This window comes from Rattus norvegicus, chromosome 2 (assembly GCF_021556685.1).
Source record: "Rattus norvegicus strain SHRSP/BbbUtx chromosome 2, alternate assembly SHRSP_T2T, whole genome shotgun sequence".
Taxonomy (NCBI): Eukaryota; Metazoa; Chordata; class Mammalia; order Rodentia; family Muridae; genus Rattus; species Rattus norvegicus.
Genome location: NC_141535.1, coordinates 213,245,980 through 213,272,387, shown reverse-complemented (window position 1 = coordinate 213,272,387; position 26,408 = coordinate 213,245,980). Strand labels below are relative to the sequence as shown.

Here is a 26,408-nt window from a genome sequence, read left to right as displayed (position 1 = left end):
CAGTAAAACCCTTTGTTGGAATGCTTTGTACTTTCCACAGAACAGAAACTAAAATAACCTGTTATACAACTAGTCACAGATACAGTCCCACACACATGAGTGTTGTTTAAAACATGCCTTCTTTGTTAGCAACAAGGCCCTGCCACCACTGTGCTTGGCTGAGGTCACAAATCTGTTTTAACCTGTGACTTCTCTGGCTCTCCTCTCCCGATCAGCTTTGTTTCCTGGTTATAATTAGAACCTCCTGCCACTGTTATAGCTACTGCTCCGGTTTCCTGGTTTAGCAAATTAGCAATGTACTGACTTCCACCACCATAAGGGCCAGAGCTCCTGCCTCCAAAGTTTCCTCCTTTCATTGGTCCAAAATTTGAAGACGGTTGTTGCAATTGCCAAAATCATTGTGGCTTCCACCATCTCCAAAATTGCTTCCACTACCACCGCCAAAGCCGCCTCCTGTCATGGACATTGCCCTGGTTTGCATAACCCTGTTCACCACTTCCATAGTCTCTGCTTCCTCCAGAGTAACCAGGGCCGCCTCCTCCATAACCACCATCATTGCCAAATCCATTGTAGCCATCCCCACTGCCACCATATCCGCCACCACCACGGCTGCCACCAAAACCACCACGACCACTGAAGTTCCCTCCTTGATCAAAATTGTCACTGCCACCAAAACCACCTCCATGACCACCACCAAAGTTTCCGGAACCACTTCAACCTCTCTGGCTGGACGAAGCACTAGCCATCTCTTGCTTCGACAGAGCCTTTCTTACTTCACAGTTGTGGCATTCACAGTATGGTATTTCTGAATAACAATCTTATGCACAGATTCATGGTCATCAAAGGTGACAAAAGCAAATCTCTTTTCTACTGTCTCTGTCAGTCATAATTTCAATCACTTCAATTTTCCCACTGTTCAAAATAATCTCGTAGGTGATGTTCTTCAGTGTCTTCAATACCACCAACAAAGATCTTTTTCACAGTTAAGTGGGCACCTGGTCTGAGAATCTTCTCTTGACACAGCTCTCTTAGGTTCCACAATTCTGCCATCCACCTTGTGTGGCCTTGCATTCATGGCAGCATCCACTTCCTCCACAGTGGCATACGTGACAAACCCAAAGCCTCTGGATCTCTTGGTTGGTCAAAGAGTATATAAGTATTCTAAAAGCAAATAAACCAGCCTTTTTAATCATGCTCTAATCAACATCTGATAAGGAAGCAGGCAACTCCCATTTGTTTAACTCTCTGTGGCTAGGAGCAGCCTGCACTTTTCACAACAGGGGACCTAGAGTCTGTTAGCAGACCCTCCTCTGTTCCTTTAAGGTTCCCACTCTTGGGCCATCACATAACTCAGCATGGCGCTGAGCCCCTCTTACTTAGAAAATAAAACTTTCTAACTCTTGGGCTGAAAATATTTACTTACTAGTGGATTCTTGTCCAACACATTGGTTTGCCACTTGTTGCTGTATAATTAAAATGGTTTCTTTTATCTCCACACTACTTCTGGCACCATAGGGATTATTTTCATCTCAGTCAACAAAGTGTCTAATCCACCAAGCTCCATCCTATCTCATACTGCCAATGGCTGCTCACTGAACCCGGCAGCAATCTCTCTACCTATCTAGTTCCCAAGGCAGGTTGCCACCATGCCAGGCATATACATCCCAATTCTGTGGCGGGCCCATTGTGTCCCGCCATTACACACTCTCTTGAACTCAAGTCACCACGTGAAAGAGCACAACACACAATAACCTGTGATCCAATTGATAAGATATAATTGCCCATCTAAACAGCACAAAACACTGTACACATCCATCCCTTAAGAAAAGTCATATCAACCTGTAAATATGCAGAGAGAAATCTTAACATCTGCCTCCATGTTCTCTAGACTGCTCCCTCTCCTCTCGCCCCATCTTATCCTCTCTAAAACTTTTCTCCCGTCCATCCTTCCTTCTCATCCAATGGCAGGCCTTGTTCTATCCTGTATCTGCCTTCACTTGCATAATGACATCAACCTACATGGTGGTTTTATTTTTGGGTCTTCATTTATTCCGTTGATCAATGTATCTGTCACTATACCAGTACCATGCTGTTTTTATCACTATTGGCTCTGTAGTAGAGCTTGAGGTCAGGGATGGTGATTCCCCCAGCCATTCTTTTATTATTAAGAATTATTTTCACTATTCTGGGTTTTTTTCCTTTCCAGATGGCTTTGAGAATTGTTCTTTCCATGTCTTTGAAGAATTGTGTTGGGATTTTGATGGGGATTGCATTGAATCTGTAGATTGCCTTTGGTTTGGTAGGATGGCCATTTTTACTGTGTTAATTCTGCCAATCCATGAGCATGGGAGATCTCTCCATTTTCTGAGATCTTTGATTTCTTTCTTGAGAGACTTGAAGTTCTTATAAACGTCTTTCACTTGTTTGGTTACAGTTACCCCAAGATATTTTATAATATCTGTGGCTATTGTGAAGGAAGTTGTTTCCCTAATTTCTTTCTCAGCCTGTTTATCATTTGTATAAAGGAAGGCTACTGTTTTGTTTGAGTTAATTTTATATCTGGTCACTTTGAAGTTGTTTATCAGCTGGAGAAGTTCTCTGGTCGAATTTTTTGGGTCACTTTTGTAGGCTATCATATCATCTGCAAATAGTGATAGCTTTAATTCTTCTTTGCCAAATTGTATCCCCTAGATCTCTTTTTGTTCTTATTGTTCTAGCTAGCACTTCTAGTACTATATCGAATAGATATAGGGAGAGTGGGCATCCTTGACTTGTCCCCGATTTTAGTGGGATTGCTTCAAGTATCTCTCCATTTAATTTGATATTGGCCATTGGTTTGCAGTAAACTGCTTTTATTATGTTTAGGTATGGGCCTTGAATTCCTGATCTCTTTAATATTTTTAACATGAAAGGATGTTGTATTTTGTTAAATGCTTTTACTACATCTAAGAAGATGATCGTGTGATTTTTTTTTAAGTTTGTTTATATGGTGGATTACGTTAATGGATTTTCGTATATTGAACGAATCTTGCATCCCTGGAATGAAGCCTACTTGGTCATGGTGAATGATGGTTTTGATGTGTTCTTGGATTTGATTTGCAAGAATTTTATTGAGTATTCATTGATATTCATAAGTGAGATTGGTCTGAAGTTCTATTTTTGGTTCGGTCCTTGTGTGGTTTAGGTATCAGAGTAATTGTGGCTTCATAGAATGATTAGGTAGTATTAGGTCTTCTTTGAAGGTCTGGTAGAATTCTGAACTAAATCCATCTGGCCCTGGACTTTTGTTGGTTGGGAGGTTTTTAATGACTTCTATTTCCTTATGGGATATAGGCCTTTAGAAAGTTTACCTGCTCTTTATTTAACTTTGGTATGTGGTATCTGTCTAGAAAACCATCAGTTTCATCTAGACTTTCCAGTTTTGTTAAGTATGGGCATTTGTAGTAGGATCTGATGATTTTTTTGAATTTCCTCAGTTTCTGTTGCTATGTCTCCCTTTTCATTTCTAATTTTGCTAATTTGGATAATACTGCCTCTGGGCCCTTTAGTTAGTTTGGCTAGAGGTTTATCTTGTTAATTTTCTCAAAGAACCAGCTTTTGGTTTTTCTGATTTTTTTTTTTTTGTACTGCTCTCTTTGTTTCTATTTGGTTGATTTCAGCCCTGAGTTTGACTATTTCCTGCCTTTTACTCCTCTTGGATGAGTTTGCTTCTTTTTGTTTTAAAGTTTTTAGTGTACTGTCAAGCTACTAATATATGCTCTCTCTAGTTTCTTTTTGGAGGCATTCAGAGCTATGAGTTTTCCTCTTAGTACTGCTTTCATTGTGTCCCATAAGTTTTGATATGATGTGTCAACATTTTAATTAAATTTCAGAAAGTTTTTAATTTCTTTCTTTATTTCATCCCTGACCAAATTATCATTGAGTAGAGAATTGTTCAGTTTCCACATGTATGTGGGTTTTCTGTTCCTTTTGCTATTATTGAAGACCATCTTTAAACCATGGTGGTCTGATAGGATGCATGGGATTATTTTAATCATCTTGTATTGGTTAAGGGTTGTTTTTGTAACCAGTTATATAGTCGATTTTGGAGACGGTACCATGAGGTGCTGAAAAGGTTTATTCTTCTGTTTTAGAGTGAAATGTTCTGTAGATATCTGTTAGATCTATTTGGTTCATAACCTCTATTAGTGTCATTGTGTCTCTGTTTGGTTTCTATTTCAATGACCCGTTCATTGGTGAGAGTGGGATGTTGAAGTCTCCCACTATTATTGTGTGGGGTTCAATGTGTGTTTTGAGCTTTAGTAAAGTTTCTTTTTGAATATGGGTGCCCTTGCATTTGGGGGCATAGCTGTTCAGAATTGAGACTTCTTCTTGGTGGATTTTTTTCCATTTGATGTATATGAAGTATCCTTTCTCATCATGCTTGATAACTTTTCGTTGAAAGTCTATTTTATTGGATATTAGGATGGCAACTCCACCTTGTTTCTTGGAACCATTTGCTTGGAAGACCTTTTTCCAAGATAGTGTCTGTCTTTGTTATTGAGGTGTGTTGTATGCAGCAAAATGATTGGTTTTATTTGTGTATCCAGTCTGTTAGCTTATGTCTTTTTATAGGTGAGTTGAGACCATTAATATTGAGAGATAGTAAAGACAGATGACTGCTGTTTGCTTTTTAGAGGTGCTATTTGTTTTTAGAGGTAGCTTTATGTGCTTGTGGTTTTCTCCTTTTGACTTTGTTGTGGGATGCTTAATATCTTGTCTTTTCTTTGGTATAGGTATCTTCCTTGTATTGGAGTTTTCCTCCTGGGATCCTCTGTAGGGCTGGATTGGTCGATAGACTGTTTCAATTTGGTTTTGTCCTGGAATAGTTTGGTTTCTCCATCTATGTTGATTGAGAGTTTTGCTGGGTATAGTAGCCTGGGTTGACATTTGTGTTCTCTTAGAGTCTGCATGACCTCTGACCAGGCTCTTCTGGTTTTCATTGTCTCTGTTGAGAAGTCTGGTGTAATTCTGATAGGTCTGCCTTTGTATGTTACTTGGCCCTGTTCCCTTGCAGCTTTTTTTTTTTTTCTTTTTTTTTTTTTTTTTTCGGAGCTGGGGACCGAACCCAGGGCCTTGCGCTTCCTAGGCAAGCGCTCTACCACTGAGCTAAATCCCCAACCCCCCCTTGCAGCTTTTTATTTTTTTATTCTTTTTTTGTTCTGTGCATTTAGTGTTTTGACCATTATGTGATGAGAGGATTTTCATTTCTGGTCCCATTTGTTTAGTGTTATGTAGGCTTCTTGTACCTTTATGACTATCTCTTTCTTTAGGTTGGGGAAGTTTTCTTCTATGATTTTGTTGAAGACATTTCCAAGTCCTTTGAGCTGGGAATCTTGATTCTCCTCTATTCTAGTTATTCTTACATTTGGTCTTTTCATTGTGTCCTGAATTTCCTGGATGTTTTGGGTTAGAAGTTTTTTGTTTTGAATTTTCTTTGACCGTTGTTCAATCTCTTCTACAGTGTCTTCTACACCTAAGATTCTCTCTTCTATCTCTTGTATTCTGTTGGTGATAACTTACATCTGTAATTCCTGTCTTCTTTCTAGGTTTTCCATTTCCAGGTTTGTGTGTGTGTGTGTGTGTGTGTGTGTGTGTGTGTGTGTGTGTGAGAGAGAGAGAGAGAGAGAGAGAGAGTGTGTGTGTGTGTGAGAGAGAGAGAGAGAGAGTGTGTGTGTGTGTGTGTGTGTGTGTGTGTGTGTGTGTGTGTGTGTTTTCTTTATTGTTTCTACTTCACTTTTAGGTCTTGGACCACTTTATGCAGTCCCTTTATCTGTTTACCTGGACTTTCCTGTATTTCTTTCAGTGAGTTATTTATATCCTCCTTTTAAAGGACTCTATTATCTTCATGAGATAGGAGTTTAGGTCAGCTCCATGATTTTCAGGTATGTTGGTGTATTCAGGGCTTGCTGTCGTGGGGAAACTAGGATCTGACGATGCCCATGTATATTAGCTTCCGTTGCTTATGGTCTTGTGCTTGCCTCTTGCCATCTGGTTATCCCTAGTGTTTTCTGGTCTCAGTGACTCTGTCTGGAATCTTCTTCTTTTTTCCTAGGTTGCAACAGGTCTCCTGGTAGGCCTGTTGCCCTGGCTGTAGCAGACCTCCTGTGGGGCCTTCCACCTGGGGGTGGGGTCTTCAGAGGCACAGAGAAGCTGCTGATCTGTTGCCTTGGCTATAGTAGATCTCCTGGGAGGCCTTCAGACTGCTGTCTCTTCAGAGGAGGAGCAGTCACAGATGCCCTGGGTGCAGCAGGTCTCTTCAGAGGAGGAGCAGTCACAGATGCCCTGGGTGCAGCAGGTCTCTTCAGAGGAGGAGCAGTCACAGATGCCCTGGGTGCAGCAGGTCTCTTCAGAGGAGGAACAGTCACAGATGCCCTGGGTGCAGCAGGTCTCTTCAGAGGAGGAGCAGTCACAGATGCCCTGGGTGCAGCAGGTCTCTTCAGAGGAGGAGCAGTCACAGATGCCCTGGGTGCAGCAGGTCTCTTCAGAGGAGGAGCAGTCACAGATGCCCTGGGTGCAGCAGGTCTCCTGGGATGTCTCAGGATGTGGTGTCAAATGTTCTGAGTGTAGCAGATCCTCTGGTAACCCTCAGGATACAGTGTCTTCTGGGAAGCAGACTAGCTAGCAGTCTGTCCCAGCAGAAAGGACCAGGCAGAAAGGGACTGTTATTCGGCAGGTGGGGTGGGGTGGTTAGGGAGATGATGGGTCCCTGAGTTCACTGGCCCCCAGCAGCTGCTGTGGGAGTTGGGGGTGCCGGTCTCTTATCAAATGCTGAGTGCAGTGGATCCTCTGGTATGCCTTAGGATATAGCCTCTTCCAGGGAGCAGACTTGCTAGCAGTCTGTTCCAGCAGAAAGGACCAGGCAGAAGGGGCAACCTACTTTTAATAAGGGTTCAATGTCTCCTCCAACCCCCCCCCCACCCCCAGCAGAGGTAGTAAAAGAGGAAAGAGTTAGGATGTGGGGAGTGGACCTGTTCAACAGTAGTTCTCTGGGGGTGAGCTGGATCGTCTTTGGCAGCTGCTACCTTTTATATGGTACAACATTGGCTTCTAGGGACTAAATAGTTCTTAAAAAGGAAAATGTGGTTTGGGATTTTTTAAATTCACAATGTTACTTAGGAATAACAAGTTGAATCCTAAAGTGATTTTTCATAAGTCTTTAGCATTCAAAAAACCTCATATCTATCATTGTTAGAATTGAGGGTAAGTTAAGCCACACGGTACATAATATGAATCATGGTGAATGTGGGCATGATTTGGGCATGGGTCAGTGGTAGAGCACTTACCTATTGTGCAGAAGGCCCTCACTTCCATCCCCAGCACGGAGAGGAAAAGCACAGGCCTGAGTTAGACAGATCTGGTTTTGCATGTGCTGCCTAATTAATCTGGCAAGTCATGTAGCCTTGCCAAGTCTGCTTCTGCACAAAGATAATACTTTCTTGGTAAGATTGGTGCACATGCCTTGACGTTGTCTTCTGTGCTGTTCTCATACTGTCGCAGTATTTGAACTGACTGATGTCACTAGCCAGTCCTTCCTGTGAGGCAGGTAACTGGGTTCTTGTCTCATCCGCCTCGTAAGGGCAGCAGGTGTGGATGCTTCAGAGGCCTGCTTAACGTTACCATGTCTCCTACAGGCTTTTCCACTGTTATATGTTCAGTAATGATCATGCAGTGAGGAGGAACACATGACCCAGAACAACAAGATTGTTCTGAGATTGGTGGTACCTTAGAACAAGTAATCTTAATCTTGCATAAAAGGATTTAGTAAACAAATGGGAAAAATTGAACTTTTGTAGATCACATACACAGATGTAACGTGAGTGGACTAGAGTGTATAAGATGATTTAAATTATTTTGTTTCCCTTCTGTTTCCCCCAGGCTTTAGAAAAGACCTCCAGGACTTGGAAGCAGATGATAAATCTTATGAGCTCCACCCAGAATCACATGTGCAAATAAAAAACCATTTGATAAAAAGGTAATCATAGATATTTAGAAATAGGAAATTTTCAGTTCCTGAATTCATATATAATGGAAACTCTTGCAGAGGGAATAGATGTGTATTTTCAATCTGAAAGTATTACAATGCTTATTTTATTGGGTAATTTAATAGCATGTAGACCTGAGGACAGAATGCCTGCAAGCTGTTTGGTACACATTTTACTGCACTCTCATATGTAGCAGGCATACAGAAGTGCTGATATCCTTAGCTTTTCCTTATACTTAACCTCAGATGCCTAATGCCTTTTCCACCTTAACTGCTCAGTTGTTTACCCTCTAACACTCACTTTTTCATTTTGAGGTGTAAATAAAACCAGCAGGACTTTAATTTTTCTTCTTCATGATCTTGGGCTCTTATTGTTCTCCAATTTTCCTAAGTCTAGAACTTAAAGAAGCTTTTTTAAAGCACTTCCTTTTTGTCCTGACAGAGTTGACATCCTCAGTCACTGTGGACTAGGTGAGCACAAGCACAGGATAGGACACAGCAGCACCCTGTGTCACAGCCTACAGGTAGGCAGGTGGGCAGGACTCAGACAGTCTAGGGAATGCTGCCCAGAGGTCTGCACAGTTGAAAACCAAACTCATAATGTCAGGAAGCTTTCGCTTAGTGACCGGCACTGAGTTAGCATTGGGTAACTAAACCCTTAATGGGGAGGGTCTAGTGTATTTACAAGAAACACTTTGCAGTTTCCATGGTGACATGAAAAGCAATGGAGCTGGGATTTCATCATAGTTGTTTCTGTTCAGCCATGCCCTGCTGCTCTTTGAATTCCAAATAACTCTGGAAAAACTGCTTTTACTATAGAGAAAAATAATTTAATTATTTCTCTTTACTTTAAAATCACTTACTACCTCAAGACAGTCTTGATTAAGATTACTACGCTGTCTCGCACTGTATATCAGAATTTAAGCATCTCTGCTGCCTAGAAACGTAATCTTGGTAGGAAATGTTTAAGCTATTGAATTGTTTGCTTGTAACAGTTCCCTTAAATTGTATATGTTATCATAAATAAATGTAGTTTCAGCATTTTTAATCTGAAATGAGTTTTAAGATCACATGTGATTAGCATGCACAGGCCCTGGGTTCAGTCTCTTGCCACTACCACTCCCCATCATACAGTGAAGATACTGATTCGTGAAGTGATGGATGTTTCTGGCATATATGTACTCTTCTGGCATATAGATTCAGGATCAGAGAGAACCGAAAATGTTAACAGCTGCAAAGTAGTCCCCATTTGTACTACTGTGCTGTAAAAATGTAAACCATAAGCTGGGAAAAATCAAGCTAAAAGACAAATACTTCATTTCCCTCTGTGGTTACTTGGCTTTACTTTTTATTTTTATTTTTAAATTTCAGGTCACAGATTGGTGAAACCAATGACAAGCTGTTTCCTTCAGCCAGCTCACAAACACCTGCAAGAGAGTATGTCTACCAGACAAATGAACAGAAAGGAGAAAAACCAGATAGGACCAAATGTTCTGAGTGGCGTAATACAGAAATTTCTGAAGGAATGGGTGTGCCATTTCATGTTGATGAGAGTTCTGTGGCTGGGAAGAGAGTCAACAGTAACGAAACAGTCTCGCCATCTTCATTGTCTTCGTCTGTGAGAACTGCTGGGCTAAAGGCCGAAACTGGACCCGTCATATTTTGGCCACAGCAAAACATCACAGAACAGGGTTACTCTGAGAATTCGCTGTCCAGAGAACTCACACGTCAGTCTGCTTGCAATGCTGATAGTTGCCAGATGCCAAAACTCCACTGCCACCGTTCACCACCCCCTTTGCCACCAAAGAAATACTCTACAACCAGTGTGCCCAGGTTAGAGAGAGCTGGATTTATACCTGACGTCAGGCTTCCCGAGGCATTTAACACTAATTTCTCCAGTCTTCCAAAACACAGCTTGAGTACAGCCTCAGGACCAAGTTCAGAAGGGAGTGCGTACATGACCCAGGAAAAAGATAAAGAAACCATTCAAGTGAAGCACCAGGCTGCCAACAGCTGCCCATCTAGTTGTTCAACTGGTGGTTTTCAGGCAAACTCAAAAGCACTCGTCAATATGTTTTGCCAGCCAGATCAAGACTCTAGGTCTATGTGTCCCAGTGAAACAGTTTCGTTAACTACCTATTTCTCAGTTGATAGTTGCATGACTGATACGTACAGATTGAAGTACCATCAAAGACCCAAGCTCTGTTTTCCGGAGAGCAGTGGCCATTGTAGTGATAAGTCACTGTCTCAGACTGAGCAGGTAGAGGGATCTATTACATAATGGTCCTTTCTTCAACCTGTCCTCCGAGCAAAGATTAAAAACCCTGGCATGCATTGTTTGATAAATGAACCAGCCATTAAAAATACCAACTGATAAAACCTAATGATATATAAAATAAAACCTGTTATTTTGAAAATTATTAATCAGGTTAACATATATTTTATGATCAATTTACTGAATATTTTAGAAATTTCCTTTGGTCTTGGCGTGCCTTGAAAAATAAGGAAGTGTCTAATTAATTTGCTGTATGTAACAGTTGAGCAAGCGCCGTGCCTCCTACTGTTAGGTAGCAGGTGTTTAACTACTATACTTCAGTGTAGGCTGGTGAATTCTGCTAAATAAGAAGTACAGCGTGTCTAGGAAAGCAGTATCCGCTTTCGCAGAGCACTTTCTGGTGGGTAACCAAAAGATGGCTATACCCACATGCTTTTGACTTCTATGATAGTCTAATACAAGTGATCTTTCAAGTGTCTTAAAAATGCCCATGGATTTGCTATGTTATCATCTGGAAAGCATTTGCTTAATGATGAACAATTTTTAATAAAAATATCAAGGTCATTTAAAATTTACTTTGTTCCTAGAACTTTTCAGAGTGTCTATCATAATTAGCCATTATAACTTGTACCCAAAAATATTTCAGTCATGTAAGTTAAAAATAAAAATATGGTAGTATATTTATCTTATTTAATTGTCTTCTAGCTTTATATGAAATGTGAAAGATCTTCCCTTTGGTTTGATTTACTTTAGGCTGCTATTAACCAATGTTACAAGTTAACTTTGGGCTTCTTCTCGGGATGGTCACTGCTGCTTTGATCACTAAAAGATTGCTAGATGGTCTGTGCTTTTACTATTGAGGCTTCCAGGTTAAATTTCTGCCTTTATATAAGGTTTAATCTTAATGAAATGTTTTCTTTCTTTCTTTCTTTTTTTTACTTAAACAAATAATGGCTTTAGCTCCACTACCATCACGGAGTGGAGTTTATTTATATTAATTTTTTTCATTATTTTGAAAGTAAGCTGAATTGCCTTATTAGTTTTTATTTTATTTTGTAACAGGCTGAAAACTAGTTTTAGCATAGTTTCATAATAACTACTCCAGAGAATTAAGAACTACAAAATTAGTTGTCTTTATTACCTCTCTAAATGGGAAGGCTCATAATCATGACTTTAAAACTCATAGCTCGCTGAGCCCTACAAATTACTAAAACTCAAAACCCAACACTTGTTTAAGAAAAGGTACTTTTAACTCAAAATTGCTTATAAAAGTGTTGTCAATTCTTAGCCAAACCCTGTTTTTGTTCATTTATAGCATAATTGGTGACCATTTCTTTGTATTCTCTTAAGGAACACTTGAATATAAAATTAAAATTTATCCTTAAAGATTATTTTTTAACAGCTTTTAGTACGGAGCGTTTGTAAATAATGTAAACTTTGTAAAATTGTATTTGAAATGTCAGTGTTTATAATTCTTGCTTTTATAACACTGTAAAATACTAGAAAAGATCTTGTTATTTTTAATAGTTTTTAAAAGATTTTAAAGTTTAAAAAAAAATCCCATTTGGTCTCTATTCCCTGTTGGGAATGCATTATCTGAAGCACTAACTAATTTCTGTGCATTACAGCAGTTTCCTAGATGAACCTTTCGACTCCGTCGAGTTTGCAAACAGAAGTGTCATTTCTCCTCTCGGTTGATGCACAGCTTAGTTACACACTGCATTATCTAAGACTGAAATAGAGAACCTGCTCGTTTGTCAATTCAACACAGAATAGATCCAGTACGTTTGCCTAATTAATTGTATGTATTTCTTCTCTGGTGCCTATTGTTAACCAATGTTTCCGTGTCGATAAGCTTGTAACTTCTTAAATGATGTAATCATGTTTCACATAGTTATCTTCAGAGTATTATATTTTCATGTGAAATCAACTTCTTTTGGCTCAAAAAAAATGAAACTTAATTTTAAGCAGTATAGTTGATCTTTTCTTTGCCTTTATGAACTGTGGTCCCCTTCCCCAACTACTCAATTTATGGGAAACATTAAAAAACAAAAATTTAAAGTTTACAAATGTTAGCCGAGGATGTTCCCAAGATTTACATCCCCAAGTCAGAACCACAGCTCGTGGCAGCAAGTTCTGGGCAACATGTCAGTGATTTAGACTGTGGACAATGTGGATAGTAAATCTCTGGAACAAAGCATTTTTGGATTGAAAACAGCCATAAACAATTCGTAATGGGTATGCAGGGCTGTTTTTTCAATTAAAAGCTTACCAACATCAAATCTAGATTAGATGTGACTTTCATTTAATAAGAAATTATTTTTTTCTATTCACTTCCAAGTAGTAAGAAAAATAAATGTGTACATTTACTCCTAGCACTTAGGAGGCAGAGACAGGTGGATCTTTCTGAGTTCAAGGCCAGCCTAGTCTGCAAAGCTGTGTACAGGGCTGCACAGTAAGACCCTGTCCCAGAAAACAAAATGTAAAAGCAAAAGCAAAGTCCATTCTTGACTAAGAAGCCTTATAGCAAACATTTGGTCCAGTGCCCAGTTCTGTGCCGTCACTGACTTCCATGTGTGTCTTGTGTTTAGTGCCCAGGGTTTGGAGCTCTTTAACTCCTGGAACTTTCAGTTAATGTCCCCCTAAAAAGTTCTTCCAAGTCCTCAGCCAGTTCAGATGCAATGATCAGAAGCTACTTCACGTTTAGAAACCAAGTGTGGATTACTTTTTTGCTGTCTTTAAATGGGAACAAATTTGCAGCTTGCCTTGAAGTCCCATTTTTATATTTCTAGTAACTTCTAAAGTGTGAGCATCATAGTTTCCTTAAAAAAAAATCTCAATTATCTATAGGACTTGGAGCCTTCATGCTGTTCCTGTGTGGCAATTACAGCTATGTATTAACTATTCTTGAGTTCCTGAAAGCACTATAGAGAGAGAAATTATCAGCAAGAAATTGTCTTACATGAGGCCTAGAAATCTCATCTATCTACTGTAGGCTTGACGCCTAGGGAAGGTTGAGTTTTAGTCCAAACCTTAGGGACTGGCCAGAGCCTAAGAACTCAGAACTGTAAGCACTGACGTCCACACAGATGAAAACTGAAAAGCTGGTAACCTGGGCAATGGGGGAAGTAATGAAAAGGGCTGGAGGACTGTTTATTAATTACAGCTGTTCAGCTACAGTGGGCATGACAGTAAAGACAAACACTTTCAAGGAGGCTATTTTAAGGGGAGGGGTACACGACTGAAGCATTAAGGCAGTGGGTCAATGTCAAGGTACTCAGAACAGTCCCAGCTGGGGCCCAAGGTCCCAGCTTAGTTAACTCCAAGGTCAGAGCAGTCCTGCGTGGAGGAAACACCTGTGCTTTGAACCCAGCTTGTCCTGATCTGCTGTCTTGTTCTGAGGCCAGGCTACATCAGCGCAGCCTTTGCTCATCTCAGGACAGTATCCACACAAATAGATGTTCCAACAGAGAGATCTGCCTTCTCTTCTTGTCCAGGCTCTAAAAGGGGGATGACTGGTCTCACATCATGGAGGCTTCCTTTACTGTTTTTCCAACAGATTAGCTTTTCCTGAAACAGACAGACCCAGGAATAATGTTTTGCCATCTGTCGTGAATCCCTTAGCTCAAAGGGACCCAAAAACTCACCATTATACTAAGTTCTCCAAACTAGAAATGTCCAGAGCAGCTGGCACCTGTGGTAGGCTGGCTTGGGACACAAGAGAAAAAAAACAGTGTGACCTAACGGCAAGCCAGTAACCTCTCCACACTACCACCAGAGAGTCTGACACAGTGAAGCTAAATTCAGTGATTAAACATTTATTAGAGAATATTAGTAAGCAGTACAAATCGGGTCCCAGAGTGTGGTAAACTCAGTGTCACCCCAGTCCTGTATTCTAATACACATACTTCAGTTACACTTTGCACAAAAAATTATCCAAGCAAATGCAACAGTATCTTAAGACAACTGTCAACAGTTTACCAAATATTGTGAATTATAAGGGAGAAGAACACCACCTCTGAATATTTTAGGCAGTTCTCATGTACTGAAACCAGCAGTATAAAAAACTCTAATTACCCAGATCTTAAGGTGAAAAGGAATAGCTTCCAAAATATTTATGGTAGCTGCTTTGGGACTGTAGCCTTTCTGCATAAATGCTACCTACTCAACCCTAGATGATAACTATTTTATAATGGCATAGTTTTAAAACAATATCTGAGAAAGTAAGCTTCACAAAGATAACTTTTTTTTTTGCTGATGTTCACTGCTGTGTCCCAACTGATGCCTGGGTAATAGAAAGGGGCCGGATACCCGATGGATGAGTAAATGCTACATAAATTTCCTTAAAGTACTTAAATTACAGGCATTATTAAAAATATATATTATATATCATTTAGCTACAATCATGGTTTTAAACATATAGTACTACTTTAGGGAGGTCAAGGGCTGAAGGAAAGCCTGGAGGTCTGGAATTCAGCTCCTGGAAGTCCTCTTCATTCAAGAAGTCTAGTAGTTTTCAGGATTCACTCCAGAAGCCAGCCGTGTTCTAGACTCTCAGCAAACCAATCTGTAAAGACCAAACATTTGTTTCCTTTATCTGCTTATTTTTGACATTTAATGAGACACTGGACATCGATATTGCTAGCCTTTGCCTATCCCTACATAATTTACACTATGGCTTACCAAAATGGCTTAACAAGTTTTTATCAAAAATTCTTATCTTTTCATCATCAGATTACCAACTCCCCCACCCCTCATTCTCTGCCTTCTAGTTTGCCACAAAACCGAAAAATGAGAGCCAAAGCGAACCCAAGATACTCCATTCTTTGACAGTAGGAGGAATGGGGATACTTTGGAAGATGAGTGTATTTGCATAAATTTGCATACAAATTTACAGGGCTTGCTTTGGAATAACATTTTAAGTACACGCACAACACTCAAATCACTTTAGATTAATCACACTTAACCTAATTTTTTTATTATTTACGATATTTACTTTTTATCTTTATTAGTTTTTAGTAATTTTTATTATTTACGATAGATCTAATTGTGAGTATAGGTTTCTAAAACTTAAGCAGTTCCGTTGTGGTGGTGAAACTCAGGACAGCGCACCTGAGGTGCCAAGGAAATCCACTTTCGCTCTTTCTCCCAACTCCGCCATCTCTAGCTGCGGCCCCTCCCTCCCGGAGAAGACTGGAGCAGTCGCCAGCCTCCTGAGCACTTCCACTCTGTACTCAAGACACTCACCAGGGCAAGAGGTACACGAAGATGAACAACGCCAGGTCGAAAAGGATGAAGAGCCAGAGATCCAGCCAGTAGGAGTGTTTCGGAATCCCGTTCATCCCCGACTGAACGGGCTCATCTTGGCTCCTCCTTCTAGCTGCGGACGAGCCCCTCCGCTCCCGGACACCATCGGTACCAGACGCCGCCTGGCCCACCTCCATCTTCACGTCGCTTCACTTTCCGCGCACCTGAGACTAAACCTGAAGGCCGCTGCGCGCCCTCGTCTTAGCAATCGATTCCGGACAGCCCCGCCAATCACTTAGGCGCCACGCCCCGTCCCGCCCCGCTCCGCCGCTCCGCCCCCTGGACCGCGCGCAGGCGTCCTCCCTTTCTAGGAACTCCCCGCACGCTGTGTTCCGCATCGCCGGGAACGCGCAGACTCCGCTGGTCCGGCTGCTGAACATGGCGCAGGCGCCGTCCCCGCCTTCCCGATCGCACGCATGCGCTCTGTACCCGCCGCATGCTTCCTGGTGGCGTGGTGGGTGGCGTGTTCATCGGTTGCTTCTGTGGTACAGGTTCGCTGCCTCACGTAGCGCACATCGCCTTGCACAGCGCACAGCTGGTTCTACCGGTTTCTGGGACGAAAACTGTCTCAACCCCTTTTCTCTGGGTTGATGCCAGAACTTTAGGAACAGCCTCAAAGGATTCCAGTCTTGCCCACCCACAAAAGTAGTCTTTTGTAAACACGAGCATGTGTGGGGATTTAAAAAAACAAAACAAAACTGGATCCTGAGATTCTCCGATATTAACTTTGGAGATGATAACATTGTGTGGCAATGTAAAAAGGTTGGCAGTCCCCTTAGGATCATCTCTAACACCTGTAGTAAGCCTTTTAGTTGCATGTTTGGGAAGTTTGGGTGATTTTGTAGACTTGGGCGGTTTGCTCTTAAGTTTTGAAACGGTTTTGATGAGTTGCCCGTTGTAAGGGTCTATGATTTGCTGAAGCATGATACCCCGGACTCAAATAGTATGTAAGCGCAAAGAGTGTTTTATATTGCATGCTTGGGTCTCCTATTACCAAGATAGAGAGACAATCAAATATGCTCGCAGTCCTGATTTACAGCACGTTAGGGGAATTCTAGGTTAGATGGGCTTTGCCTTACTCTATCGCTAGGCATTCCAGAACCATTACCTTGGCGTGTTGGCTGCAAACAATTGCTGAGGATTCCGGAGATAGTTGGCCTTACCTTGCTCTCTTCTGAAACTACTGTGTCAGGGTGTGAGGGCTGAAACTGTTGTTGACCCATTTTCCTTGCTTCAGGCCAGGTATCAGGTCAGTTTCTGATGGCAGGGCACTTTCTGGCTAGCTGCTTGTGTGGCAATGCAGGCCTGCAGATTTTAGGCCTAATCTGAACTGACAATTTGAAGCCTGTCATGGAGTTAACCTCTCTCATCAATGTCACAATTACAATCGTGAATTTTCAGAAGGATCAGATCGGTTAAAGTGTGAAATTTACATAGGTATTTTGTGGGAGTATTTTTAATAAGACTCTCAACTCTGTGTCAAAACATCCCATAATAGATTAAAAACCCCTTGGAGTCTATTAACTTAGCCCACTAACTTTTACCAACCAAATAGCCCAGATAGTGTCTTGGGCCTGTAGATAAGCTTCTTTCTCCCTTCCCGAACCTGCCTGTCTAATGTACCCACCAATATATTTTGGACTTGCCTTGATTTATGCTTTTTTTTGTTCTGTAAAATGATTTTTAAAAACTTTATGAAACTGTTTCCACCTGGGAATCTGAATTGAAGGTAACCTATATATCTGTGTTCTGTGGCCATTCAGGGTGATTCCAGGATAAACTGTCTCTTTTTTCCTTTAAGATGAGAGCTATAGTTTTTGCATAGACAACACAAAGGTTGGTTCTGGATTTAGAAAACTGGGAAAAACTGACAAATTAAGGTTACTAAAATAACCATAAAGTGAACTTCAAATTCAATATCTTAATACTATCAGTGTGCCACTAACTGGGCTTCACGTTGCTAGTAGGACATACAGACAAAGACAGCGTGCATCTCCAAAGGAAAATTCTGTATCCTTTGCCTTGTAGATTGTGAGAATGAGAGTCATTACCTGGGAATTAGTCACACTGTGTGTTGAGCTTCAGGGATCTCCACACAAATAACTCAGACTCCTGTCTCAGTTAAGCAAGAATAGTTTATTGAATGCACACCCCAAGACCGATTGATCAGGGTCGAAGCCCAGGCTCTGGAACTAAGACTGGACCTTGAACCTATAAGGGCCAGCTTATAAAGGAAAACCACAGTGACCACACACACAGCCTGGCAGGGAGGTTGGCTCTGAGTCAAGCTAGTCTGCCTAGCTAGACAGAGCAGTTCTAACTGACTGACTTACATTCTGATTGGTCTTAAGTGGACCTTATGGTTGTGGGATTTCTTAAGCTTAACACATCTAAGAAAATACAGAAAGTAACATGGTGTGTGGGCAGCATGACCCTGCTGTGAGCCAAGATATTTTTCTGCCTCACTAACTGGCAGGCGTGGAACAAAATGTCTACAGCTCTGCTGGGAGAGAAGGCTTCAACAATGTACCGGAGACAGATTATCTCACATTCATGGGCTAGAAGTGACCTGCTTTTAATTAATATTTAGTGTTTACAATCCTTTAAAAAAATTAAATGAACTGCTGATTCTTCCAGAGGTAGATCATGAATCCACCGGCAAGGTAAGACCACTTTCTAATTATTGACATAGGACTGATAAAACTTGAATTTATTAAAATAGAAGTAGCCTGACATAAGGTGAAAAAAATTTGAAGTGTTTCCAAGTACCCCTGGTACTGAACTGAGTTTGATGCCTGTGTGGGTGTTGGTTTTCTTGATCTATCCAGGAAGGAAGGGCTCTCCTGGGCACGAGGTGAGGGACGTCCACGTGCAAGTATTGTTCCTCTGGGGACAGTAATTGCTGCAATTAGACAGGGTCGTTTATGTCAAATTCAGTTGAAGGATCCTTCACCCCTTCAGACTTAGCTGTGTTGGTTCTTGGCTACTCCACATAATGGAAGTGAATGGAGAGCATGTCGAGGAGGGAATGCTATGCCAACTGGTTAAAAGCTCGATTGAAAAAAAACAAGAAGAGATTTCTCTGTGTCCAAACTGAAAGATTTTTTAATGTTTTGTCTAGCATATTGGCTTGATTTGTGCCACTTTATTTTTATTTTTATTTTTACAAATTTGCTATGTTGTTAGGCTGGCCTAGAATTCCCTGTCCTCTTTAGGTAGTAACATAGGTTCAGACCCAAATGACTATGGGCGTTAACCCTGGGAGAAAGAGCATCCACTGAGCTTGCCAGAGGGAACAGTTCTTACCCAACACACAGAAAAATCAGCCACCTACAACAGTCAAAAAAAAAAGATCCACGTCTTTCTGAGAAAGCTTCCCTTCCCTTTTGAGCTGTGAAACTGGGAAACAGTAGATGGCTCTTAAAGAATCGTGGTTCCTTGAGTCTTCTCCAATCCTCTGGAGTGGGTTAGGAAGAAAAAAACCCCAACTTTCTCACCACTACCACAACTACTACTCTGTCTTTACAAAAGAATAGTCATTTGTTTGTTTGTTTATCTAGCGTAGCCAGGGTACAGGCCAGACCACATGTATGGAGGTAAAAGACAACTTTGCGAAGTCGATTACGCTCTTCCACTTGTATGAGGAGCCTAGAGATTGAACTTGGGTTGCTTGCAAGGCAAACACGTTTACTGGCTAAACTGTCTCTCCAGCCCTACTCCACGTCTTGCCCAATCCCATATTCACAAGCCGCAAAACCTGGATCTCATGTCGTAGAACATGCACAAGACTTCTACCAGTAACTTGTCTAACCTTCCTGGCAAAGGGAATACATCCTTGCCTGGCTTGTATCCACTTTGTGTCTTCCCTGCAGAGTGCAGGCTGCCCTTTAGCAGGGAGTTGCCATTTTACCATCTTGGCACCATCTACAGTTCCTCAGACAACACCTTGAAAATAGAAGGCATTCAATATTTATTCGATTTTATTTTGTTATATCCTGTTAGGATTGCCTAAAGCAGTCCTAGTCAAACATACTTTTTACAAATCTCTTTTAAACATTATAGTGTAATAAATAATACCACAGGATCTGATGCAACTGATCTGTCAATCTTGGCAGGGGTACTTTCTGAGGTTTACTTAAGTACTAGTAGTTAATACATATTAATTCAGTCCTTCCCTTTACACAGCCCCTTTTGAATAATTCAGAGAATCAAACCTAGCATTCAGGCTTCTCAGCAAGCGTTTCCCACTGATTTACATCCTTAACCCTTAATTACTTTCCTTCTTTAGCTTTACTAATACTTTCTGACTACCTACAGTTTTGTCATTGTCTAGAAAGCCACAGAGGCAATAGTCACACGGTTAACTGAGAGCGCCGATTGAGCACATCAAAAACAGAGCTCTGAGATTCTTCATAATGGCTTGTGTATTTGGACTCCCAGGCAGAATCCTCTATCTGTGAGCAAGAAATGTAATCTCTTCCCTCTTTCTCCTTCCACATGTACACCATATAGACTGCTACCACAAGAACACAGTTTGCCCGCATTTAGAGTTCCACACATGATTATATTTCAAAATAAAGAAGGTGCCTTGGTAAGTTTTACAGTTTAGAAACAGTTACAGTATGGAAAAGCTAACCTAATGGGCACTGATAAGAAAGGTGCTGAAACTCACAGCCTGAATTCTCTTGATGCTAATCAGCTAAAGTATCAACGGATTGTTTATGAAGGACATTGGAGAGACAGTCACTATGAAGAGACACATACTATTCCATGAAGTTGCACGGTAGGTAGTCTTGTAAAACCACAAAACATTGACATGACCTGGAGTAAGAAAATGAATGCCAAGATGATAATTAAACTATTAACTAGAACTGCACTTCTCATAAATATAAGAAATGTCAATATACTTACAGAAGTTATGTCTAGAAAATGGAATCACTCATGATTTGAGTCTCTGAACCTACGTATGTTCTCAGTGAAAATGCACTCACCACAAGTTGGTTTGGGTTCTTTGTTGTTGTTGGGGTTGTTTGTTTATTTGTTTGTTTTTTGGTTTTTTGGTTTTTGGTTTTGTTTGTTTTAGTCAGAAAATAAGCCAAAGTTATCTAAAACCAAATTAGTTCAGTATTTCTCGTATCAGATTTCCTGGCACTGGAGAGATAACAAACATCAGGGAGTTTTTAATGAATTTTAACACCTTTTCAGGCCAAACTGTGTGAGGTTCAGGGATTACCCAAGGGTAAATATGGAAGAAATGGCTGTGCAGAAGCCAGTATCAAGCCTCTGCTGGTAAAGTGTACATTCTTAATTTATATCTTAAACTACACCCTACCTACAGCAGGAAGAGGGAGAGGGCGTGGGTGTGTGAACCAAGGCTACAGTGAAGGAGCCAACAGAGACATGGGCAAATTATCCTATAGGAACAGCAAGCAAGCTGGAACTGGTCTGTTCTCGTAGATACAGCGTGTGTTACACTGTTTCGTTAAGTAGGGGCCATTATAATCTGTCTCCACACCTGGCTTTATGTAATACTGGGAAATAAAGCCAGCACTTCTTCAACACATGCAAGGATTCTAGAAGGCCTCTCTAGCCTTCTCTGATAAACACCTAAAGAAAGATATATGCCAGTCTTTTTCAAACTCGAAGAAGAAGAAGAAGAAGAAGAAGAAGAAGAAGAAGAAGAAGAAGAAGAAGAAGAAGAAGAAGAAGAAGAAGAAGAAGAAGAAGAAGAAGCAGCAGCAGCAGCAGCAGCGAAGGAACCCTTTCTGTCTTGTTCTGTCAGACAGAGACTCTAACCAAGCTGGATAACGTCACAAAGAAAGCAGAGGTGCCTGGACATCCATGTTTAATAGCAGCTTTGTTCACAACATAGTGTCCACCAATAGATGAACAAAATGTGTAACAATATTAATATACAGTGAAAACCAGCCTCGAAGGATACTCTGTTGCATTACAGCTTAGATCACCACTAACGATATTAGGCCAAGTAATATAAGCCAGTAACAAAAGAGAAATACTGTATAACTCACTTATTTATAGTATCTAACTGAGTCATTTCACAAACAGTAAAGATAAGGAAGGGATAATCTTGTGTAATGGGTTTTGAATCACAGTTGTGCAAGATGAAAATGTACTGGAGATTGTTTCTTTATAGTGTGAGTGTGTTAGATAATGCTAAACTGTACGTTGGGAAACAAAATTAGCATGTGTATTGTGTGCTTCTACCACACTGAAATAGGCATTACCCAGTCTCAGGAATTATCTATTATTATTGGTGTGTGTGTGTGTGTGTGTGTGTGTGTGCGTGCATGCGTGTGCAGAAAACACTACATGCTCACATTTCAAGGTGCATGTGCAGAGATCAGAGAGAGGACAACTTTTGGGAAGTAGCTCTTCCCAAAAGCTCTTCTCTCCATGAGCTCCAGAAATTGAACCTAGACTGTGAGATTTGCAAAGCTTCAAACATCCTGCCCTATTCTTTTAGGCAGTCGTGAGTGCTTTATTAACTGGGACTGTCAGGAGTCCATTCACTCTGGTATTTATGTCATAATAGCATTCCTTATTAGCGCAAAAGGTGAAGTTGGAGGGTGCTGATAAAGAGAGAGTGGGAAAGCTTGGGCGGCATGGGGACTTGGGAGGTGGATGACCACACACCCTCTAGCCCTATGCTCCAACTTCGAGTGCTAGACGTGGTTATCAACATGGAAGCAGGAGGCTGAGGACCCGTGGCTGGATCTCAGGGAGGCCATCTACCTGCTTTAGGATCAGATTGAAGCAGACCAGACTGACTGCTGCTTCTGGGAACATCTATGGCTGTTTTGAGAAATGCCTTTCATTTACTGCCTGAAAGCGTGGGTAGACCAGAAGAGCTTAAGCACTGCTGGGTTGGATTCAGAATGAGCCGGCAAACCTTGACCTAAGTACACAGAACGGAGTTCTGAATCGGGGGTTTCATGTGAGAGGAAACAAAGTTTTTATATTAGAAGTAAGTTACAAACCAAGTGTGGTGACTCGTGCCTGTAATCCCAGCAACTCAGGGGGCTAAGGCAGGAGGATTGCTGTGGGTCTGAGGCAAGGCTAGCTAGTGAATCTACACATTTGGAGGATCCTTAGAATCTAAAAGAAAAACAACAAACGCACTTCTGTCTTCTGCCCAGTGTTTTGGGTGGTCTAAGAGGACAGTGTGCTCACTTAAGTTGGAGCACTATATCTCTGTTTTTAAGGTTGGAAAGATGTTTCTTGCTCTGGGAGGGGGAGGGGGAGGTGGAGAGGGAGAGAGAGAGAGAGAGAGAGAGAGAGAGAGAGAGAGAGAGAGAGAGAGAGAGAGAAGAAATGGACTTTAAATGAGTGTGTAGACATGGATATAGGTTTCTTATTTATCCATGAGAAGAGCTGTAAAATTGCTTCATAATTTCCATGGAACCTAGGTAGTTGTCCAAACAGTTTTCTTTTCATAAAGTGATCCTTATTGGGGATGAAGGGTCCTCTATCGAGAGCCATTTTGCTGCTTCTGTGAAAGTCTACCTGTCAGGCAGAGTCAAGACGGGTCAGGGTCCGCTGGAAGATTTCCTGGCCTTGTGAGGCATGGAACCATAGAGGAGGTGCACTTGAGGCTCAAGGTGAGTGTACATGGCAACAGTTGCTTCTGCTAGCTTGTGGCTTTTTTTCCCTCAGTACTGTGGAGTATAAAAAAGCTATGCAAAATCAACTTGAAGCCGCTTCAGTATTTACTGTCAGCCCTCCCCAATCTCTCTCCCTCTTCTTTCTGCCTCTCCTATCTTTAGTCCTTGCTCCCCTCTCAGGTACTGTTTGACTTGTGTCAGCCAACTCCAGCACAGTCCTCCCTAGAAGACTGAGTCCCAGTCAGGTTTCTATTGCTGTGATAATGACCATGATCTTGCTCTTCTTGCTTGTTCAAACTGCCTTCTTGTATCCTCAGGACCACCCGCTCAGAGGTGGCGGAGCTGATGCCCCGCACCCAACACACATCAATCTTCTGTCAAGAAAATGCTTCCATTGGCATGCACAGGACCTGTGCGTGCTGTCATAACCACAACAGGCTCCTATGTGCAGCTGCCCAGTTGTATCTGGGGACGACTGTTTCCTTGTATTCATCCACTGGCCTCCGGTTCTCACAGCTCCCCAAAGCCTCTTCTGCAGTGATCTGTGCACCTTGGGAAGAGAGTGTAGAGTGTAGACCATTCATCCGGGGCCGAGCATCCAGCGCCCTTGCTCTCTGCACGTGGCCAGCCTGCTCATCGCTGTCACTGCATACTTTTCTGATGAAGGTTGAGGGATCCATTAATCTGTGTCTCCTGGCCGTGTGGGTAGTAGAGCTATTTGGTTTTGAGACAGGGTAGGAGAAGTGAAATGGCAGAGAGCAGGGAATGAGCTATTCTCAATCTGCTCTGTATGACACCAGTAGAGGGTCTGACAGGAAGAGCACAGGGCTTGGAGTCATGGACTCAGGGAAATTTTGAAATTTTGCTCATTGCACTGGGTGAGGACCTAGGCTCTATAAAATATGAATAGCTCAATTAATACTGCCTTGTGAGTTGGGGGTTGAGAGGTGTATAGTAGAAACAGTTCTATGAAACAAACAAGTCTCTTCATTTCTTTTTTTTTTTCATTTCTTCTTTTAAAAGAAGTATTTTATCTTATGTCATAGGTCAGAACAAATCCCAGCATGGAGAGGAAGGTGGACACTAAGCCCCATCTCCAGGAGGAGCTGTTGGCATCTGATAGCCACTGAAGAATGTAGGTCGGTTTTAACAATGTACCTACCAGTTAAACCATCCTCCAGTGGAAGGCCGCACATCCAAGATATCGATAGCTCAGATCGAACTCTGCCTCTACCTCCCAAGTGCTGGGATTAAAGGTGTGCGTCACCACTGCCAGGCTTACTTTTGTTTTTAAGAGAGCAGAGTTGGATAGCTGTAGAAGAGGGTTGGGTCTGGGAGATGCGTACAGTTGAATATGGCCAAGCGTAATTGTACAAAAATTTCAAAGAACTAATAAAGGAAAAAAGATTTTCAGGCCACAGGTGGGGGAAAATAAACAAAACCCAAAGAGGTGAAAAAATTCCAGGTACAATAGAACAGATGCATGTATGAATTTGCAGATGATAGATAGCAGCATGCATAAGACTCCTGTAAGTTGAAGTCAGGTCCTGGCACTGAAAGGAGGACTGACCATGGGGTCCCACACGTAAGCAAGAGGGGAATTTATACTCACCAGCAAAGGGGAAAGTTCATACTTTTACTGGTTATAGTAATTGCACGCCAAGGCTGGTTTCATGCCTAGGAGTAGTTGGCCAACATAAAATAAACTCTGTGTGTGTGTGTGTGTGTGTGTGTGTGTGTGTGTGTGTGTGTGTGTGTGTGGTGTCTCCTTTGTGTTTTGTTTCATGTTTAAAAAGTATTTCTACTGATCTTTGCTTGTCTTGATTTTTGATTTTGTGGTTTTGAGGGGATGGAAGGGTTTAGTGGTTTTGGTTTTTTCTTTCTTTTTGTTTGAAAGAAAAAGCTGGGTAGATAGGGAGGTGAGGAGGATCTGGGAGGAGTTGAGAGAGGACAGAAACATGATCAGACTATATTTTATGAAAAACTTAGCTAAAAAATACAGGAAAAAAAGAGGTGAAAATCGATGTTCTGGAGCACACAAGGACAAACACTTTTCTGGGTTGGAGGATGGAACTGTGCTCATCCATTCTTCCTGCTCAGATAATTCGTTAAAGAGCTGCCTCACATTTATTCCCTTTGACATCTCTTCCAAAAATACTATTGCTACATTATCTAGAAGTGAAGCAAAGGGATGACGTCAATCGTGTGCTCCTTCATCTAAATGACGGTTTCTCTAAGTTCAGGATGAGGGTTGTTCTTTAACCCAAGGGACTTTGCAAGTGGGGTGTGAGTGTGTGTTTGTGTGTGTGTATGCGTGAGTGTGTGTGTGTGAGTGTGTGAGTGTGTGCGTGTGTGTAACTTGATGTGGCCTTGAAACTGGGCTGACACTTGGGGAGAACTTGGAGCTTTCCATTCCGATTTCTACTAATCACCCACCTTCTCACAGTCCTAACAACTGGTTACCAAATAAAAATTTAAGTTCTTTCTTTAATTCTTTGTGGTCTAGAGACTCCCAGGGAGGCTTCTGTAACCGTGCATTCTAATGGGATCCTCAGTGGGGACCATGAACTGAGACACACTCTGCAACTGCTCCTTCTCATGACCACTGACTGGTCCATGTCTCCTGGTCTTTCTCAGCTACCATTGCCTTGTTCATTCTTCCATCCCTTTCATTTCTCCAATAAAACCAATTTGCACCAGCATCCTGAATGTTGATCTCTGGGCTCAAGCAAAGCCAGGTACACAACCCTGTGAGTTAGCAAACATGGTGTCACTATCCACTTTCAAAAGATAGTAATGCTACGTTAGGTGTTCTGATTCAAAACTAAGATAAACCTGAATAAAGTAGCAATGCTGTTTCTGTTTAGGAAATGAAAACGGTTTTAGGGAATTGCTCCTGCAGAACGAAAGATGAGCCTTTGTATTAGTTTTGCTTGTATAAAGCCTGGAGCCGTGCAAACATTCAATACCATTTTAAGCTTTAGTGCATGCGGTAGATGTCTTGCAGCAGACCCTGAAACATACATGGAAAGAGTCCATGTCCTTGCCCAGTAGAGGGCGCTCCTGTACTATAACCAAAGCAAGCTGATATCAGCCTAAGGGAAAGACCATCTCATAATTGAAGCATCTGCCCTGCCTCCCACTCCTCACAAAACTACTCTAGCCTCCATTCTGTATCATG

General features: G+C 41.6%; 2 protein-coding genes and 1 long non-coding RNA gene across 8 annotated transcripts in view; 2 read left to right on the top strand and 1 right to left on the bottom strand.

The window, feature by feature from the left end:
- Usp53 (ubiquitin specific peptidase 53) overlaps window positions 1–12,271 on the top strand; it is a 61,583-nt gene extending 49,312 nt beyond the window's left edge. For 2 of the 3 annotated variants that reach the window (XM_087620499.1, NM_001389268.1), the window contains 2 exon segments: window positions 7,918–8,014; window positions 9,395–12,271. In XM_087620499.1, coding sequence (XP_087476625.1) covers window positions 7,918–8,014; window positions 9,395–10,304 — 1,007 coding nt within the window. In that variant the 3' untranslated portion in view covers window positions 10,305–12,271. 3 annotated transcript variants of the gene reach the window in all.
- A 1,825-nt stretch (window positions 12,272–14,096) lies between these two features.
- On the bottom strand, window positions 14,097–15,857 carry Arln (allregulin). Its single transcript, NM_001271116.1, has 2 exons — window positions 15,546–15,857; window positions 14,097–14,865 (listed from the first exon to the last, which is right to left on the bottom strand). Coding segments are annotated over exons 1-2 (198 nt in total). The 5' UTR covers window positions 15,743–15,857; the 3' UTR covers window positions 14,097–14,864.
- A 175-nt stretch (window positions 15,858–16,032) lies between these two features.
- LOC102550474 (uncharacterized) lies at window positions 16,033–25,929 on the top strand. 4 transcript variants are annotated; one of them, XR_015676891.1, is made up of 4 exons: window positions 16,033–16,367; window positions 18,243–18,268; window positions 24,274–24,483; window positions 25,734–25,929. It is a non-coding gene; the product is annotated as an uncharacterized LOC102550474 (long non-coding RNA). The 4 variants fall into 4 exon arrangements; XR_015676888.1 differs by lacking the exons at window positions 16,033–16,367; window positions 18,243–18,268 and adding exons at window positions 23,065–23,224; window positions 23,545–23,928; XR_015676890.1 differs by lacking the exon at window positions 16,033–16,367 and having other exon boundaries at window positions 17,886–18,268.
- Window positions 25,930–26,408: the final 479 nt, after the last annotated feature.

Coding starts and splice junctions, on each gene's coding strand:
- Arln (NM_001271116.1), bottom strand. CDS start 15,742: ATGGAGGTGGGCCAGGCGGCGTCTGGTACCGATGGTGTCCGGGAGCGG.